A 20,981-nucleotide genomic window follows, 5' to 3' on the forward strand; every position below is an offset into this window, starting at 1 on the left:
GGGAGCTCAATTTCAGATTTTTCCCCAAGTCTCCAAAACTTCTACGTGGCCCTGTACCTTAGAAGCCCAGAACAAATCTGTTCCCTTGCTAAAATATCCCCCTTCCATCACATCCACTCACACTGCTTATTGTGCAATGGCCCATGACTAGAACTGTTAACACCATTTTTTGGAGTTAGGTAGGGAGCAGTTCTTCTGAAGAAAGTAGGCAGAAGTATATAAGCTTTGCAAAAAGGCATAAGAAAAAAAAGTCAGATTTGGAATCAAAATATGATGTTGTTCCTTTTGTTTTGTTACTGGGGCTATTTGTAACTGCTTCCAGGTTTGAGACGGGTCAGAAATACAGTGCAGCTTCTCTTTCCTAATGCAATAAATATCTTTACTCCTTAATGCAAGACTGGTTTGGGGATTAAACACAAATAATCACTGAAGGACCTGAACTTGCGAAGTGCCGAGCGACCTGACCTCCTAGTAAATTTGAAGGTGATCAGCATCTCGAATTGGACCCAAAAAGAGAATAGTTGTGTTAGGGAGCCTATAGATTAATAACTCACACATTATCCTTCTACACTGAGAGAATTATTCATAAATGTAAAAATCTTCAGTTTTCAGATCACACCTTAAATATAAAATATGTAAGGCCTTTCGTTTTCAGTTTTTACCAATTTTTACTGAAAAATTCCTGGGTTTACCCAGCTGCTATTCAGTATTTATCAATTTTCACCCAAATGTCGAACCACTCCAGTACACAAAAATACTGATTATGTTAAGAAAATCCAATCCATTACATTAGGTAGATGTATTTTATTTTAATAACAAACTAAACTAAGTGTAAATGTGAGGCTGTTTGTTAAAATAAGGCCATATAGTGGAACATACACACACCTATCCGCATGCATATGTGGATGCATTGTTAATGTACAAATCATGAAATGAACCAGTATTAAACTGCTTTTACTTTCAATACCTTTCCATTTCTTTATTTGTTGCTTTTTTTTCCTGTCCTCTTATCCCACAACGTTAATATTAACCCAGAATTCCCACCACCACCACACACAGATTTTCACCCATTTTTTAGTCTTTGTAATAAACACTGATAAATTGCAGGAAATTTGAAATAAAATAAAAACTGGAAAGGAAGGGCCTTGAAAATAATACAGTTTAAGTGACTACAGTTTAAATCGTAAAGACGCACATTTTCCCTACAGAGAGGAATTCAAAAGTTCTCTTTTCTAGAAAGACAATGTTTGTGTATAAAAGAAGTTTTTACCCAAACACTTTACGGCATAGAAAATGCAGCTTAAGCATAAAGACAGACAATTTATTCTACAGTACATATCTGTCACCTCACAAATATGTGGAAATCGAAGTATAATTTGTTTTCTTTGTTAAATTTATGATGTTAAACCCATTCACCAGCATGATATATTTGCAGACATGCTACTTGTTATAAAATATGCCTCAACTACTTAAACAACAAATGTCCAGTACTGCACATACCCAGATTTCATTCGATTCATATTTTACAAATACACCATTAAGATTGAAGTCACTTTCACAAATGTCAGGTTTCAGAGTAGCAGCCATGTTAGTCTGTATTCGCAAAAAGAAAAGGAGTACTACTGGCACCTTAGAGACTAACCAATTTATTGGAGCATAAGCTTTCGTGAGCTACAGCATCCGATGAAGTGAGCTGTAGCTCACGAAAGCTGATGCTCAAATAAATTGATTAGTCTCTAAAGTGCCACTAGTACTCCTTTTCTTTTCACAAAAGTGATAATTTTAAACTAAATTTAAGATATGGAAAGATTTGAGAGAACATTAGTTACAATTATAATAGGTGGACGTGATCATCACTTGAAGTATGATGCGAGCTAAAAAAAATTTCCTCAATTCACCTGGTCCAACCATATGTTTTAGATGCTGCTTTAAAAAAAATACAAAGAATTTTGTGAAATTGACATTCATTAACCAAAATTAAAACATCACAGCAAACTAAACTTACTGATGAACTATAAACTTTTCCATTAGAAATGTAAGCTGGTAAAAGGGTTAACAATGGTGAAAGCTGGTCAGTTTACAAATCCAGAAGCAACTTTTCTCTTTCCTTGCAAGCAATAGACAGCTGCAAGTCGAATGAAATACTCATAACAGTAATTTAAATGCCTGAAACTGGAAAGGTACTGGGCACACACTAACTCCACAGATCATCACAGGAGTTTCAGATGCTCATGCACTTACTGTGTAACTTAGTAAAACTAAGGAGATTTTGGCACAATTGTCTCTGTATGTAGTGAACAGATTCTTGATAATATCTGCTTACAAGTACAGTGAAACATATTGGTAGGGTGGCAATACAGCAGCATTTCCACCGCTGTTAAATTAGCGATACATTTATCCTGTGCTCTGATTACTGATATATGAAGCCAATGGAGTTGCAGAGGGTTCTTCTTTCCCATCAGATTAAAAGGTGACAGTACTGTTTATGTTATGTAAATATATATATTATGTATAGATGGCCTGTTCAGGAAAGAGCTTAGGCAGTTTTCACTTACTGCAATTACATAGTAATAGTATTTCAGAGGATAACTAACATTTATTTTCACATATTCCCACAAATAAAATTGATTGAGGGCAAACTCTAGGCCAGTGATACTCAGACCTCAGTGGTTCAGGAGCCAAATTAGCGATCAACATTACCCAAAAAAGCCACAGTAGTGTGAATTCATTGTTTCATTTGCAATTATATATTATATATTCATATTTAAACAGTATGGCAGGGGAAATATTCAGGGTATATATACCTACAATATATATTATTCTCACAGCAAAATGACTGACCAAGTATTATTTTATCAACTACAATTGGTTAATAACATAGTAAAAGCATCCTGACTGGTTAATAATTAAATCACACAGTGTTTTAATATCACCTGTGGCAAAGAGCCGAAGGAGACACATTAAAGAGCTACTTGCAGCTTGCAAGCATCAGTCTGAGTATCACTGCTCTAAGCTAAATGAGTAGCGCTTTATTATTGTGGTACTGTATACCAAAAGCAATACATGGCTTGAGCTGTACCATAAGAACAGAAAGCTTCCACAGAAATCACCATTTGCCCTGAAATGCTGCATTGCACACCTTTATGAGGATGTACAGTTCCTCACTTTTAAAGCAAGTCTACAGGAGAGATGACAAAAACCTACCAAAAAGTGATTCCAAAATTGCACCCACATACACCTCCAAAGCAGGGACCAATCTTTCCATAAAAAACACATGACATTGTGGACTATGTGTCAATGATAAATTTTATGATATTCTCAAGATACTTTTGGCTCATTTGTGGTGCTGTAGGGGCTTTATCCTAAAATTCTAGCAGTGGGAATTCTGCAGTTCATGCAGGACCCTAAAAAAAGCATGCAACGTACTGAAAGAGCCTAACCCCCCCTCCCCCCCCACTTTTGTAAAATCAAATGCTTACCTAAGTATTTACTCTCTGGTGGTTGTTCTAACTCTCGGAAAGCACTGTATTTGTCTCCATAATCTACCATGCATGAAACAAAAAAAAGACAATTTCCATTAAGATATTGTGAAATTAGGCTACAATCAGTTGTGGTACAGATTAGATTGGCACAGATACAATCATCTTGCACTCTAAACATTTCATATTAATATTTTACCAATGTCACAGACACTACTGAAATATGAAAAACTAAATGTTAAATTACACATCGTGTTAACAATTAAACAGTTTTTGTTTACCTCCAAACATAGCTGCACTTTCAGAAGGCTTTTCAACTGCAATTCCTTTAAACACAGCATATTTATCCGTTGAGGAAGGTGTTTTAGTGCCAGGGAGTGGAATCAGCAAAGAAGGAACACTGAACGAACAAACAAACAAGAAAAGAAAAAAGCTCCTAAGCAATCTAATTTCTTCCATTATTTAAAGCAAGCAGGATATTAGGAAGTGAAACAGCAACTTCTTAGCTTCTGTCTAAATTGTGTGTATTAACTCAAATGTGCTCTATCAAACATATGATAAAGTACTTATTTTACTTCTGCACTTTTAAAAGAGTTTTATGACGTACACTACATTCATAAAAGATCTGCAGCAACAATATTCTCATGCCAACCCAGTTCATCTTACACTAGTCACTATCTCATTGAAATTCTATCAACACTACTCTGGGCCAAAACAGTAAATTCTCCACCCACGGAGAATAGAGATGCCTTACGTGCATTAACTTCTTGATTCTTACTTGTGACAGAATATGGGAGTGAACTGTTCTAGATATGCACCACTGCAGTTTTTAAGCCAGAAGAGCACACACACACACGTGAAAAACACTGGTTTCATTAATCACATTGTCCAAGATGGTTTAAGGGCATGACTTCTTGATGGGACCAGAAATGGGTAAGAATCACAGGCTGCCTGAGATTTTGCTAACTCAGTGCTTCCACTTCTTTTGCTTTTGATTACATTTCATTGCATATTGCAAAAATAACAAGAGAACAGATCCATTATTCCAATAGGAGCAAAAGATAACATTTGAATTTCTACACAGCGAAGGTCACCAAGTTCAGGTAGCCACAGTTCAGCAATGTCAGGATTATGCCATAATTACAGGAACAGACCTTTTTGCACATGAACATATTCTAGTTAGTATAATAAACTGCCATAATAACCTGATACTGGGTTAGCAGTTCTTGAAAGATTTAAACACGTACTGCAAGAGCTTCGCTTTCCCCCCCGCCTTATCAGACCTTGGCAGCTCTGCAGAACAACATCCTTTACATAAGAAAGGCTGCATTTTACCTCTAGTTTGTGTCATTTAACACCATACACATTGAAAATATGAATGAATTTCTATGGCGTTCTTTGGCCTGGAGCAAGAATCTTTCCACAGCCATTTAAATCTCCTTATCAGTGACCTGCAAGCTACACACAAACCCAGCACTTGCATGTGCAGTCTAACGGTGGCCCGTGGGGCTTGCAGAATAAGACACAGAGCAATGTCAAAAAATGTAGTTTATGGCAATATAATTTAATTTCACATCACTACAATATAGACAGTTCGATATCCAATCTTGACAAATACAACAGTTAATCTGGTGTGCGCTATAGATGGCTTTTAAAAAAAACAAACAAACTCAACACATCCATAAGCAAATAGACTGCAGCTCATTGTAACATTCTATCCAAAACTGAATGCTCTTACAACAACTGAATAAAGAGAACTACTGCAGGGGAAAACACTGATTTCTCATGACCCTCCAATTCCAATTACGGAACTTTAAACAAAATCTGTGCTTACAGATTTGTAAATGCTTTTGCTAAGACTTCCATTAACAGAATAAATTTTATTAATTGCAGAACTACACCTAAAACAAAATGACTAAATAAAATATGGAGCATCTTCAGATTAATGTAGTGTTACTGATTTAAACTATCAAAATGAAATCCCTTTCATGAAAAGCGATGACTCAGACTGTAATTTTACGCATGCTGCAGCTGAACAATTCATTCTAGTATCTTCCTCTGATGTCACTGTCAAGGAAGCAATCTACATATAAGAACAACCAGTTCAGTACATACAGACCAAATGTTTTGTTCCTAAAATTAATTAAAATTAGGGAGAAGCATATTATTTTGCCCTGTATAGTATGAGAAAACAAAATTTTGGGGCTTCCTGACCATAGGACGTTGAAAGTCAGAATTTTGTGAAAGAATTCAAACTCAAACAGGAAGCTTTGGATAGTTACTTCTCTACTCCACACTGCCTAACCCATGACTGTATTGAGGCAATACCACTCTCTCAATTACATAAATAAGGGCCACCAGAATAGGAGAGGCGTTGAGCAACCACAATGCCAGTAGACCTCTAAAATTTGAATGAAACAGACTTTAAATGGGATTTCCAGGCAATCACCACAACTCAAAGTCAGGTACTAAATAAAAATTGGCCAAAATGGAAAGGATGAGAGGAGCTAAAAAACCCCATCCACTGAAGAGCCGTGGCCTTTTAAAAGAAAACAGTCTGACGTTTGATGTTCTCTGCATGGCGTTTATGGCCTGATCAAAGGCAACTGAGGTCAATGGAAAGCTTTCCATGTACTTCAGTGGGTGCTGGATGAGACCCTTAACCAGGGTAGTTAATGCTAAGTGCATAGCTTATCTGTCCCAATTCATTTTTCTGAGAGCACAGGAATGAGTGGATTGCTATATGTAAAGGTTTGAGCCTAATGCACAGCATGAAAGAACTCACGATTGTCAGCAACAGAATAAACACTTGAAAAACCTATTCTCAAAGCTTTATACACAATTTATCTCAGCATGATGAATGGAATTCTAAAGAATGGTCAGCCATCTATAGTACATTAAATGTCTGTTTGGATACACTGCCATTAAGATTTCTGAAACGGCTGCTGAAACAAACTGCCAGAGTCAAGATCAGGTGACGGTATGAAATGATGGGTTAGAAAGTTACACAAAGAAAATGTTTAATTGCTTTTAAAAGAATATTTAAGTTACTGAAAAGAAATTCAGAGATCTACTCTACCTGCTCCGGTGCTGAGAACTGGTTGCTTTGGAGGATCCAGATCCCTCCCCTTGGAAATCGGTGAAAGATTCATCGAGTGAGCCAGACTTTGAAGCATCCTGAAAATCCTGGAAGTCATCTTCTTCTGGTTTTACTACCTGGATTGCATAAAATCATGAGACCCGCCACCATTTAACACGGGAAAACACATTCCCTTGACATTTTAAATATATATAGAATAGTTTTTGCCTACTCAGTACATTTTCTATATACTTCACTGCAAAGTCTTAATATACAAATCAATAGTTAAAGGGAGCAGACAAAGCCCTACAAAATGTTATTGAAAGAAACAATTGAGGGAAATGGGGAATGGACTACATGAAACAAAAGAGCTTTTGTCAATTTCCATAATCTATGATAAAAAGTGAATTAATGTTGGAATAAAGGCACAAGGTAAGCTTAACTGTAACAAATATCTTTTACTTATTCATAAAAAAAACACAGCACCACCATCTGCAGTAAAAGCTTCCTTATGCTGTCCGACAAACATGACTAAACCTTGCTTTGGAAGATCCGCAACTAGACGCTAGATTGTTTACTCTGCAAAGCCACTGGGCACTGAAATGGTCAGCAATGCTGCCAAGGATTATTTTATTATGATGGGGTGGACATCAGTCCTCGAAAGAATGGACTGAGAGAAGCAAAGCAATTCATTTCACAGAGACCACTGAAGAACCAAGAGGTAGACACATGACTTTGTAAAGCCCTTTGATAAGTTACTAGTACTAGTTAAATTCACTTTTAAATTAAATGGTCTAAAAACATGTGAGGCCTCTGAATCTAGCCACAGAAATAAATATCAGGACCCTGAATACTCCATAAGCATATAATTGTGCTTCAGAATCCATGTTATATGGAGCAGTTATAGAGTTTTTGGTCCACAATTAACAGAGAGGACCAGGATGTGTTGCAGCATGGAGCTTAACAAATGAAGGAACTTCCTGATTAGAGAGAGTTCTCTAGTGGCTGCTTAAAGCATGCCTCTGTGTTTATGTCCTCACGCTACATGATGAGAAGTGAGAGAATCTCTCTCTCTAAAGAAGGAGCAAAGGAAAGGAAAGACACCTCCAGACTGTCAGAGTGGTCAGTGAGTGAGGGAAATGGAATATCAGGGAGGAGACCTGTGAAAGCAGCAGCAAGGAGGCAGAGAGCCCTGTCTCACCTCAGCAGTAGAGCCCAATAGCACAAATGGCTCTATTACAGACATTTGATTTTCGCAACTCAGGCAGTTGGCCTTGCAGGAGCCAAGATTTGAGCAATTCTGGTTTAACAGAGAAAGCATAAGAATATCAGGTAAATACCCTGGTTGCTGCTGTTACTGATATCCTATGTGTCCTCCTCCTCACTGAAGAAAAGAAAGAATACTCCAAAAGTGAAACATGAGCATTTGATGTCCATTTCATAGACAATATTACATATGAAAGGGGCAAACTTAATAGGAAGTGCCAGAAACAAGGGGAAACAGATAAGACTTCTATTACTGCAGTTCACAGTCTTGCTGAACATTGCAAATATGGAACATTAAAAGAACTAATATGAGACAAAATGGTTGTTGGTATAAAAGACCAGTTTATCAGCACAGGTTCAGTTAGACCCAGATCTCACACTAGCAAAACAATAGCAAAAGTGAGAATGCAACAATAAAGAAACAGCAACGTGGCTTACATGCTACAGCATAAGGAAGACTGATCCACTAGGAAGGGATATTGCAAAAAGGGATCTGGGGGTCACAGAGGATCACAGGCTAAATGAGTCAGCGGTGTAACATTGTTGCCAAAAAGAAAAAAAGCAAACATCATTCTGGGATATATTAGCAGGAGTGTTGTAAGCAAGACACAAGAAGTAATTCTTCAGCTCTACTCTGCACTAATTAACCCTGAACTGGAGTATTGTGTTCAGTTCTGGGCGCCACATTTCAGGAAAGATGTGGACAAATTGGAGAAAGTCCAGAGAAGAGCAACAAAAATGATTAAAGGTCTAGAAAGCATGACCTATGACGGAAGATTGAAAAAACTGGGTTTGTTTAGTCTGGAAAAAAGAAGACTGAGGGGACACAGTAACAGTTTTCAAGTACATAAAAGATTGTTACAAGGAAGACGGAGAAAAACTGTTCTCTTTAACTGCTAAGGATAGGACAAGAAGCAATGGGCTTAAATTGCAGCAAGGATGATTTAGGTTGGACATTAGGAAAAACTTCCTAACTGTCAGGGTGGTTAAGCACTGGAATAAATTGCTTATGGAGGTTGTGGAATCGCCATCATTGGAGATTTTTTAAGAGCAGGTTAGACAAACGCCTATCAGGTATGGTTTAGATCAGGGGTTCTCAAACTTCATTGCACCACGACTCCCTCTGACAACAAAAATTACTACATGACCCCAGGAGGGGAACTAAAGCCTGAGCCCTGCCATCCTGGTCGGGGAAAGCCAAATCTGAAGCCAAAGGGCTTTAGCCCCAGGCAAGTGGCCTATAACCTGAGCCCAGCCACACAGAGCTGAAGCTCTCAGGCTTCGGCTTTGGCCCTGCGTGGTGGGGCTGAGGCTTTGGGCTCAGGCCCCAACAAGTCTAACGTCAGCCCTAGCAACCCCATTAAAAAGGGGTCCCGACCCACTTTGGGGTCCTGACTCACAGCTTGAGAACCGCTGGTCTAGATAATACTTAGTCCTGCCATGAGTGTAGGGGACTGGACTAGATGACCTTTTGAGGTCCCTTCAATCCTGCAATTCTATGACTGCATCAGACAATACTGACACAGTAAAAAGAAAAGTCGCAAATGGGAAAAGAGCAGTCAAATCAAAGTTACAACATAAGAACAGTGCACAAATAGTAAGTGGGAGATCAAAGAACCGTAACAGGAGGGAAGCTTAGAAAAGCTGTGGAAGATGTAGCAAGACACCCAGCCACAGCAGGCAACATCATCCAGCAAAAGAGGCAGAATGTAGGAAATGCCACAAAACGGAACATTTTGTAACATACAGGTCATCAAGAGTAGTGAAAACAATCCAAGAAGGAGAGTGTTATCATCAGACAATGAGTCCATACTTTTAGGGATCATATCCTCAGTAGAACAGACAACACTTTGGAACACAAGCATGAATCTAAACAGTTGAAACCTTTACTTAAAATTTATAATGGAGCAGCCATCACTGCAATCCCAAAAAAAGATTATAATCCATGTTGCGATGGAGATTTGCAAAGACCAAATAAAATTCTACATGGGGCTAGTAACAGCACATTGGATGTTTGTAGCCAGTTGCTTGGGAAACTGGAGAAAGGATGGAAAGTTCTTCAACAAATAATATACATAATACAAGGACTGACAACTCTCCTACTAGGTTTGCCAGCAATACAAGGACTATACCTAGTAGAAAACCTGGATTGAATGTATGGCAAAATGCAAACTATAGAAGAGATGTACCTACACATCTTCACAGGGCTAGGAAAGAAGTCTGAGGAGTACAGCATAAAACTGGTGTCATCACCAATAACTTGTGCTCTCACTGTCCCATGCCCCAGCCTTGTACCCTTGCTAAAGAAAGGCAAAGAAGAATTAAAGAGAGGGGAAGATATGGGGGTTATTTCCCAGATTAAAGAACCCACTGACTGGTGTGCGGGGACGGTTGTAGTACCAAAGCCCAATGCAAAATCCAAACCTGTGTGGACTTTACACTACTTAATATAAGTGTGCTCAGAGAAAGAGACAGGCTTCCTGCAGTTGACCAGACATTAGCTCAATAATCAGAAGCCAAAGTCTTTTCAAAGTCAGATGCTACAGCAGACTTGTGGGAAACCTTCCCTTGCTAAAGAATTTATTCCATTAATGACATTCATCTCCCCTCCCACCCCATTTGGAAGGTACTGTTTCAATCATCTTCCATTTGGCATAGAATCTCACAGATTGTGTCACGTTTGCCTGGCATCCTTTGCCATGCAGATGATGTGTTGGTATATGGTAGAGATAAAAACGAAGAGGAGTGACTACATGCAGTTGAGACACTTCCCACAAGCCAGCCTCACTGTGAATGAGAAATGTGAGTTTGGAGAGGAACGGCTAAAACGTGTAGGATATATAAATAGCAAACAGGGAATTCAGACAGATTCAGAAAAACCCAAGGCATTATCTCCTTAATGGTCACACAATATGTGGATCTGGAGTAGCCCACAACAAAACATTTAATAAAATTGAAGAACTGACATCTTCACCTGATTTGGCAAAATATATGGTAAACTATCCAACAACATCCAGCAGAGGCATCTTCATATGGTTTAGGAGCGAGCTCACACAAAAGCAGCCAGAAGGCGACCAGAGACCTGTTGCATTCACATCAAGAAGCCTCACAGAAATAAATAGCAGACTGCTCACATGGAAAAGGAACCTCCCGCAGTCACTTGGGTCTGTGAACAGCTCAGTGCATATCTGTTTGGCTTGAATTTTAACATGGAAGTGGACCATAAACTCTCAGTGGTATTACTGGGTTCAAAACCACTAGATGACCTTCCACCTAAGAGTCAACAGCTGAAGCAATTTTCTTTTAACATTGAACACGTATTAGGGAAAGCACTCATAGCAGCAGACACTATTAAGAGCCCCAGTTGAGCATCCACTACAGTAAAAGAAAAGGATTTAGAGAGGGTCAGAGTCTACATTGATCTTGATTTGGCTGTAATTTGAGCATCTGCTGGACAAATTCAGAAAATGAGAGATGAACAACTAAAGGATGAGACTTGTCAGAAACTTACTCTACTCTGCCACAGAGCATGAGGTTGAAGGAGTCAACTTCCAACAGGCCCACCACCACATTTGCAGGACCAAAATGATGATTACATGGCTGATGGCCTGCTTCTGAATGGATGGCAGATTCTTATGCCAACAGTACTTCAGAAAGAGATGCCCTCCAAAATTCATGAGGGTCACCAAGATATAAACAAGTGTAGGACACAAGCACAATAATCTGTATGGTGGCCCGGTCTGAATAGGTAAATCCAGACCTTAGTAGAGCACCGAGAGATATGTAACAAGAAAAAAAAAAAAAAACTGCCAGAACCACTACTCTCTGTAAAGCTACCTGACAGACCTTGGTATCAGGTAGCCACAGATTTGTTTTTCATACATTTACATACTCATTTACTTCTCCAGTTATATTGACTTGGCTATACTTACACAGACTTACGCAGGTCATCCAGAAACTAAAGTCAATACACCGGACCCTCGCTAGAACGCACGTCTATATATCGCGAATTCGCATATAACGCAGTCACGGCCATGGATCCCAAATTTAATTACTTTAATTCCATTTAATTTTAATGTGGTCCCCGCATTAAAGTGGTACTGTGCATGGATCCCAAATCCCACATTCTAGCAAGGGTCCAGTGTATTTGTAAGACACAGAGTTCCTGAAGTCCTCTTATCTGCTAATGGAGCTCACTTTACCTCTGAAACATTCCTAACATTTGCACAGGACTTTGACCATCATACTAGAAGTCTACATTACCCCCAGAGCAATAGAAAGGTGGAGAGAGCAGTGCAGAGTTTAAAAAAAAAGTCTTCTGCAAAAATAAGTGGAAACATATAAAACACTCCCGGCATTTCTGGAAGTGAGCCCCCTCCACAGGGAGCTCCATGCACAAACTCAATAAGAAATGAGAACATGATCTGGAAGACTGACCAGATCCCTCAAAGACTTGATCATTAGACTATTCCTCAGGGATATTTAAAAGCAACAGACAAGGGGACATAGTGTAAATAAGCTTAAAATTCCTTTAAACTATTCTGAATGTGTGTGTATATGAATTGGTTTACAATTTAAGTTTTAATTTTTCATTATAAAGATAGGGAGATGTGGAGTGATTATAGAGTTCCTGGTCCTGCAGTTACCAGAGAGGACCAGGATGTATGGCAATGGGAATCTTAATAAATATAGGAACTTCCTGGTTAGAGAGTAGTCTAGTTGTTGCTTAAAGCATGCCTCTGTGTTTATGTTCTCACACTATACTTTCTGCTGCAGAACTAGGTTTCAGACCCCAAACTCACTTAGAAAAAAGTGTTGAGCCCTTATGCTTGTGAAAATAACCTGCCCAACAGTGATGATAACCTTCCAAATACAGACAGTATAAATCAATGAATTACTATCTCTCTGAATCTGCAGACAGCCTGAATATTAGTTCTGAACCGTGTAATCTGCCCCCATTCTTCTCAACGGAGGGTTAAATCCTAAAATCCAACGGTGCAAATTTCCATTGTAAACAGTATTAACTCTCTCAAGACTGAGCATTACAACATTCAGCTACTGTGCTTAAATCATACACCCAAACTATCTCCTACCCCTTTCCAAAAAAATTCCCCACTGCCCCTATCCAACAGCCAAAATCTCCAGCTTCATCCTGACAACTTTGATGATATTTTTACACATTTTAATACAAAGTCAAGTTGCACAGTGAACATTAAAACTTGAGGGACAGCATAAAAAAATTGAATTTACCATCACATTAAAAAAACAGGGGATATTGAAGCAAGTGTATTATTCATTTTCACATTTAATTCAATTGATCTGAAACTACCACAGAACATCTGGTCAGGAGAACCATGCCAGCTAGTTTAGGTATAACTTGCTGTTACCCCACTCTAAATCCATGTATTGGATTGATGATCAGTCACTTCAGGGGCCCATTAAAGAGGTTTCTAATTAGAGCCTTCTTTGAGCAGTAAGAGAGGAGATGCAGGGTCTTTTGGTTTTATTACTTCTGAAGTCTGAAGGTAAATTTATACCTTGTCTTCCATTTCTCTATTATGCATTTCTATTAACCATTCTTTTTAACAATAACAGCATAATATTAGAGAGTTAAAACAGCTGAGCAGTTGCAGTTGAGACTGCTTTTTCACTGAGAACTAACAGACAACACTAGTAGGCTGCATATGGTGATCCCCCAGTACGCTATACATCTAAATCAGTATGAACAAAGTTTACACAAGTCGCATAGGCAGTGGCATAAAACCCATCAGTCAAAAGAGGGAGGGCAGCAGGGAAGCAGCTGGATATTAGGTACAATTCCAAGGCATTCAAAAATGTTAGTTCAGTTAAAACATGGATTTCAATTAGTTTGTTTGCAGATTTTTTTTTTTTTTTAAAAGCACTGTCACCTTTAAGGTACAACACCTACGAATTTGCTTGAGTGGTGTCAATTTTCCTCTATCGTTGCAAGAACTGAGAGACTTAGAATTAAGCATTTTGGATTGTACCAAACACCACAGGTAAGTTCATGTTGTACAGTGTGGTGAAGATGTAACGCACCATATTAGTAGTGGTATATTTTCATTAATACTGTCTTTGAATCAGAAGTAATATTTTTGCTTTTAGCTGTATAACTAAATGGGAACTATTTGCAAGGATTCTGTTCTCCACGGTGCCCTTCCAACACCACAAAAACAAAAAGTGTATTTAGGATCTCAGTAGATATGAAAGACATCTGTTAATAAAGGACTTCATCCCAGACATTAATGTATTATACTTGATCTTTGCCAAGTCATCTTTGAATAGAGGAAGAACATCATGGAAGAAAAAAAAAAATCAATCAGTATATGCTGCAAAACATCAAAAGGAATATGTTGTGGATGCTGGGCAAATTGAATTTTGAATAGCAAAATTGATCACCAAGATCAATTTATGCTTCCAGAAAATTTGGATAATCTTTTCTATCACTGGTACACAGCTTTCAGTTCTCCCTGTGATGGTCTCATTTCTGTTGTACTAGCCAGATAACAAAGGTCTTGTTTAGTTCACATGTAATTCCACTTCAAATGTTGTAAAAAAAAAAAAGGAACTAAGTAGAGGACTTTCTCGGGATGCAAGAGCTTAGGAAGGGAGAAGAAATTTGTCTAGCTCTTCTAATGCCATCTGAGAGACTGAAACATCAAAGAAGCTTGCTACAGCATGGTCTTGCATATTTAAGTGGGCATGCTCTAGATTTCAGTTTCATTTTTAATGTTTACTTAAAATCCAGTTGTCATTATGCAGCTTTGAAACAGAGTTCCCCTGTAATTCTCTTTCAATGATTATACAGATTTACTATGCTATAGAAACAGCACTAACCTGGTTTGGGGGGTAAGATGGCATGAAACCACTAGAAGCCTGTGCTGCAGCGCCACCCACTGGTGCAGTTATGTTTATTCCTATGACTGCCTGTCCAATATGAAGAGGCATGGAGACTGGCAGTCCAGAGGGCCTCATAGACTGTTGACTCACTATGGCGGGCAATGAAATTGGATATCCGCTTAAAGTGGGGACAGGAGCAGTTGGAAATTGATTTAAAACATCGGGACTCAATGCGGGTACTCCTCTCTGCACAAGGAATAAAATAGAGATAGTTATATGCATTACACATTTCTATTTCCTCCATCTGTACCCTTATTTCTCAAATAATTTTATTTATTTATTGAAACTGTGAAAAAGCAGGGAGTCAGTCCTTCAATTCTGTCTTTTGCACACAAAAAAAAGCTACTGAATTTTACATGATCAAGGTGAACCTACACATATATAATATGCTGGAACTCATACAGTTTACTGCTAGATCTCATATGGATCTATAGACTCACTTTAGTCACTTACAATTCTTGTGCGTGTTTTTTTTAGTATCTGAATGGTCAAAATTTAGCACTGGCTAGAGCTCACTGAACATGGGTAAGTACTATGCAAATTTTCCCCACACATCTCCAACAACGTACATCAATGCCAATCTTCACTGTCCCATCTAGTCTACTCCTGGATTTTTCTTCTGTCAACTTCTGATCATAGTGAAGTTTGCAAAACTTGAATGGTGGTTTTTGCAATTTCAGACAAGTTTCTATTAAACTAGGAACAGCCATGACATTACGCTGTAACCTGACACAAAAGTTAAAACCTAGACTACACATGCCAAAAAATTAACTAATTCACCCACTGCCCAGATTCTCAGATAATCTAGTGGAGGGGCCCATATCACTTCCTAAATAGATAGTTATACAGCATAAAAGAAAAGCCAAAGCCAACTACGAACTTAAATGAGTCCTGAAGAAGAAATAATAGCTATAAATGCAGAGGGTGACATCCTGGATCCACTGAAGTGAATGGGAGTTTTGCCAAGATTCATTCAGTGTATTTAACGTGTGGTATAATACAAGTACACCTGTCCATACACAACATACTGCAGGGACACTACAAAAGTCAGTGACAGTTTATCAAGAGGAGGTTAGACCCTTTTCCATTCCCCCCAAAGACTGTCTCAGTCATTTGTACCTGAGTTACTGCTATCATAGCCAGGACAGTATAAAGCTCTTCTTTGGTAAGTTTTCCAGGTGTGGTACGATTGGTTAAGGCCCATATTTGTCCAAGGGTCTCCCTGGGAAGTCCAGATGACATCAGAATGGGATAGAGTTTAGCAGTATCTATTCCAGTAGGAGTCATAGTGGTTTCTAAAATTTTCTTATACAAATCTATTGAGGGAAACACAGTGTTGGAGGATGAAAGTAAACATTTTAAAGAGATTTTAAGATCATTTTTCTATTCTAACTATAAAACTATGTTAAGGGTTGTAATATGGTTGACATGGAACATTACCAATTTGATTAGGCATCAGCGTTAAAGTTGACACATAACACTAGAAGTTTCATCTATTTATAACTTCTCATTCTACCTGTACATTCAAATTCAAAGGAGCAGGTGAAAAAGAAAAGAAGTTCCCCAAACAAAGCCCAAAGAGATAGGGAGAGAGATTTGTAAGTTCCCAAGGAAAATGAATAAAAATGCTGCACGCTCTAGCACAACTCTACCAGTTAACTTGAGGCCTGTCAAAAGCATCCTCCAGTCCCTTGCAAGGGAAACATAACATGCTAATTTAACCAAGCTGCACCTAAATCGAGATAATTAGTAGTATCAATATCTGAATTGATTTATTTTCTAATGAACAAATTACATCAAAAACCATCTGGCCAAAACATCCTATTCCCTTCAGTTTCAATACACAGAGCAATAAAACAAGTTGCTTACAGTAGTTATTCTTCAGAAATTTAGGAGACAACTCTGCCAGCTAACTGTGCTACTTCACACCACATTCTGGGTGTTCTATTCAGCAAGACTTCTGCCTATTTCACCAGTACTAAAGGAAATTACCTATGCCACAGCAGATTCTCTATACCTAGATATAATGAAAGGCTTACATTCTAAGACAGACATCTGCTTTATTAAACTGGATATCAATTGATCAGTAAAACCAACAATCCACACAAAACAACTAGTTCTCTTTATAAATTTCACTACATATTTCTGTAATGAGGCCTCTGGGTAATCCTTGTGTGAAGATAGCCAGAGCAGCATTATGTAGTTAAAATTTAGTGCAATCTAATCAATATTTAGTACAGCACTTCATTTTCTGTTTACTATGCTTCTGGCATATATAAGGCAAATAACCTTAAGAAATGAGCCTGCTTAATTACAAGAGATACTGAAAGGAGACAGCTCACAAAAATGTTATACCAACGATGGCAATTCCTCTGCCACCATTATAACCTCTAGATTTAACATTTACTATGTTTGAAGAAGCTCCTGCCTTCTCTGAATGCAGATAAAGCTACCAAAGATGTGTCAGACATCCCAAAACATGTTTTGGGATGCTTGCCAGTTTGTGCAATGAGTTAAGAATGCCCTAACAAACACTAGTGATCTTTGAAATTGTGAAACAGATTAGCTAGGAACATTGCGGAATTCCCATCCTGGGAGGTCTTTCAGAACCAGTTAGACAAACACCTGTCAGGGATGGTCTAAGTGTCCTTAATCCTGCTCCGCACAGGGGGATGGACCAGATGACCTCTTGAAGTCCCTTCCAGCCCTACATGTCCATGATTCTCCAAAGCTATACTTGGAACAGATGAACTTGGTCATTATCACTGCTGCTGTACCACATCTAAGAAATACCATGTATAGTTCAGACAACACCACCAAACACCTAGTTTTCTCAGGAGTGATTAAAAAACTTGCTTTACAAATTAAATTAGTGATCGAGAAATTCATGAGCTGCTCTTCCTGCTTCTACTCGAAGAAATATATGTTGACATTAGTCAGCCAAAGTTTAATACTAAATTTAAGACACAAACATCAGTGACTGCAAGTACGATGACTACTTCAGTAAATTACAACTTACAGTTATGCGTGTATTGCCTTTAAACATTGCATGCGGATATGCACTTCAGGAAGCGTAACCATTCATAGTCACACTCAATAACAACAACTCTGCAATGGCAGGGGACAGGACAAGATGACCGGATAGGTCTTTTGCCTGTGTTGTGCAAGAGGTCAGAGAAAATGGTCATCACTGTCCCTTCTGGTCTTAAAATCCAATAATGTATTTTCTGATCCCATACTGACTTGTCATAATATGAACAGTACTATGTAAGAACAAAGGGGACACCATCAATCTTAAATACTCATACATAAACTGCTATTCCTCACTGTCAGAACCACAGAACCTCTGACCCAAGTCAACATGGACCTGGAACAAAAACTACAGGACTGGAAAGCTTCTGTATCAAACCTGACAACGTTTAGGGATTTGGAAAGTTTTTATTGTAGATGAAAAAAATATTGATTTGGGTAAGACATTAAGCAACACTGAAGTGTAAGGATTTTTATACTTTTTATTTTAAATGATATTTTAGCAGAACATTTTACCTGGAGCCAAGCTTTCATTGTAAATCCAAGGTGGCATCATTTGCTGGATTGGATCTTGGGAAGGGAATACTCCAACACCTAAAGGTACGGATTATATTTAAAAAGGAGACAAGAATCGTATTAGGAGTAGAGAGATTCAAAATAGGAAAACGCCTGTGACACAGTTTTTGGTATTTCAACCAGCCCATTTCAGACATGGAATCACCTGGCTACATGAGAGACGCAAAACTGATACTTCTACAAAATGCCCTGAAACAGCAACAAAAATACAGTTAAACACACACGATGAAATAAAGAGCCACTCGTTGTCCAAACGTATCTGTCTGATCAGGAACACAAGACAAGTCCCATAAATTCCAAACATTTCATAAACAGCAGTGGTTCTGCCATGCCTATTTGCATAAAGTTGATAGGCAGAACATTACGGCTATTTACGGAATAATTTAATTTAATCACACTGAAACAAGTTTAGAACGTATTCTCTATGTTTCACAGGTGAACAGCTCATGGTAAAAGCCATCAACATCTTCCGTCAGGCTGGCTTGCCCCATTAGACCCATTCTCTCATCTCCTTATCCTGCCTAGTCATTCAACTCAAGGAGTTGGCATTGCTGTTGTCACTGTAGAACTCTAACGCATTCTGCCCTCTCCAGTCCCCTATAACTTGAATATGTCACTCCCCAGATTCAAACATTATGTTAATTTTCTCCCTTGATTTCACCAAGTTTGACCCTTCTCAGTCCCCGCTCTGATTCACCCTTCAGCAGATTTCATCTTCACTTCAGACTTAAACCAACATTGTGACAACTCCTTTCACCCCTTTTCTAACCTGCCACCTTTCCCATTCATACACATTCTTTCCTTCATCATGATTAATAAAACCTGCTCTTTTATTGCTTGTTTTTCTTATAATCTTCCCTCCACTGACCACTGCCTGGTTACAGCAGAATACTCTCTCCCATCACCTGACTGCTCAGAAAGTGACCCTCCTTTCCCTCTGAAGAACCCTAATCCTGCTAGTCTCTCCAACCTGTTTTCCTTGCTCCCTCATTTGCTGATCCTTTCCCAGACAGTTACCTGCAACACCTCCCCATCTTCAGCTCTCTCATACTTCAAGTTCTACTTGGTTTACAGACCACCTGTGGACCCCTGTGCATGTGAGCTTATGCACTGAGAAAAGCGGTGATGAATGTCCCATATTTATTCTTGACCTCCTCAGACTCTACAAAAAGAAAAGGAGTACTGATGACATCTTAGAGACTAACCAATTTATCTGAGCGTAAGCTTTCATGAGCTATAGCTCACTTCATTGGATGCATGCACGAAAGCTTATGCTCAAATAAATTTGTCAGTCTCCAAGGTGCCACAAGTACTCCTTTTCTTTTTGCAGATACAGACTAACACAGCTGCTACTCTGAAACCTGTCAGACTCTACAGGGATTCCCAGTAAACCAAAGTTTAATTTTTACTTATCCCTAATTCCAAAGCTGCTAAGAACAGTCACTCCCCTCTTCCATACCAGCAATTCTCTTCACCCAGCTAAGTAAGAGGCATTTGATCTCTTCTTTCAATCTAAGATTGCCTTAACTTGTAACTTTTCCATAACCCTTAACAGCTCATCCTCAGGCATTCCCTCCTTTTCCTCCTCCTCTCCTTTTACTTCCCTTCCATTTTTGCTTCCACCAGAAATTTCTGATATAATCTCGCCCCTAAAAAATCTCATTGCCTCTCCTATCATTTGCTCCCACCTCCCCATCCCTTGTTTCCTACTTTACAATAGATTCAATTACCTCTTAGTAACTTCCAATTCTCTGAAGTTTGCACTGTCCAGGAACTTCTTGGGATGATTCACTTGTCCCCAATATCACCATATTACCGCTAACCCTCCCTCCCTCAAAGTACTTGGAATGGTTGCACTTATCCTTCAGATCCTTTAACAATATCCTGGACTGTTTTCAATGAGGGTTTCTACTTGGGTTACAGAACAGAAGTGTTCTTCTATGCGTAGCTAGTTTCTGCTTTTCTGAAACAGAGCCTCCTTCTCCCACCTCACTAAACTTGGTCATGGTGAATAAGTCCATCCTCTTAAGCAGAGTCCATACCAAAGCAGGCATCTCTGGCTCCTTCCTGTCATGGTTCTAGTCTTACCTATGAAATTCCTGATTCTAGTAGAATCTCCTCTCCTTTCACACAACTCTTACCTGTTGGTGCCATAATCATCGCTTTCTGAAGCTCTTATTTTCTGAACTGCATTCCTGCCTCATCAACTTTCCACTGATTCTCAGATCTTCCAGAAATAACTTTTCTTCTTTCTTTGTCTCAATTTCTCTTTCCCCCTACCATTTTAATCTTTGCAGCTAACTAGAGTGTGTGGAGTTTGTACAAAAGACACAATATCACCTCTTTACATTAACTGTATTGTAAACAAATACAGCTCTTATTTCATGGTGTGCATTACAACTGTATTTTATTTCAAATTACAGAGTAAATGGATAACTTGAGCTACTAAAAAGCACTATCTGAAAATAGAGTGATTTAATTTCATCTTGTAACCAATAATTGGTGGGTATGGGGTTTTTTTGCACATTGGTGAGGTCCCAACTATTAACAGCAATGTCATCAAACAGCAATCAAGGTGGTATATAGAAAAATTAATTGAACTAAGGTACTGGCAAGACACCACAATCCCT

At 38.6% G+C, this 20,981-nt stretch overlaps 1 protein-coding gene across 7 annotated transcripts in view; it reads right to left on the minus strand.

Moving 5' to 3' along the window:
- The window catches only part of SYNRG (synergin gamma), a 131,326-nt gene that overhangs the window by 89,214 nt on the left and 21,131 nt on the right, over nucleotides 1-20,981 (minus strand). For all 7 annotated transcript variants that reach the window (XR_013348300.1, XR_013348301.1, XM_077836911.1 and 4 more), the window contains exons 9-14: nucleotides 18,292-18,369; nucleotides 15,865-16,061; nucleotides 14,683-14,931; nucleotides 6,559-6,695; nucleotides 3,761-3,879; nucleotides 3,480-3,542 (exon numbers count right to left, since the gene is read on the minus strand). Coding sequence is in view for 5 of the 7 variants with exons in the window: in XM_077836911.1 (XP_077693037.1) it covers nucleotides 3,480-3,542; nucleotides 3,761-3,879; nucleotides 6,559-6,695; nucleotides 14,683-14,931; nucleotides 15,865-16,061; nucleotides 18,292-18,369 (843 nt within the window). In the remaining 2 variants the exon portion in view is untranslated. The remainder of the gene's footprint in view (nucleotides 1-3,479; nucleotides 3,543-3,760; nucleotides 3,880-6,558; nucleotides 6,696-14,682; nucleotides 14,932-15,864; nucleotides 16,062-18,291; nucleotides 18,370-20,981) is intronic.

Source organism: Eretmochelys imbricata, chromosome 17 (assembly GCF_965152235.1).
Source record: "Eretmochelys imbricata isolate rEreImb1 chromosome 17, rEreImb1.hap1, whole genome shotgun sequence".
NCBI classification, from domain to species: Eukaryota; Metazoa; Chordata; order Testudines; family Cheloniidae; genus Eretmochelys; species Eretmochelys imbricata.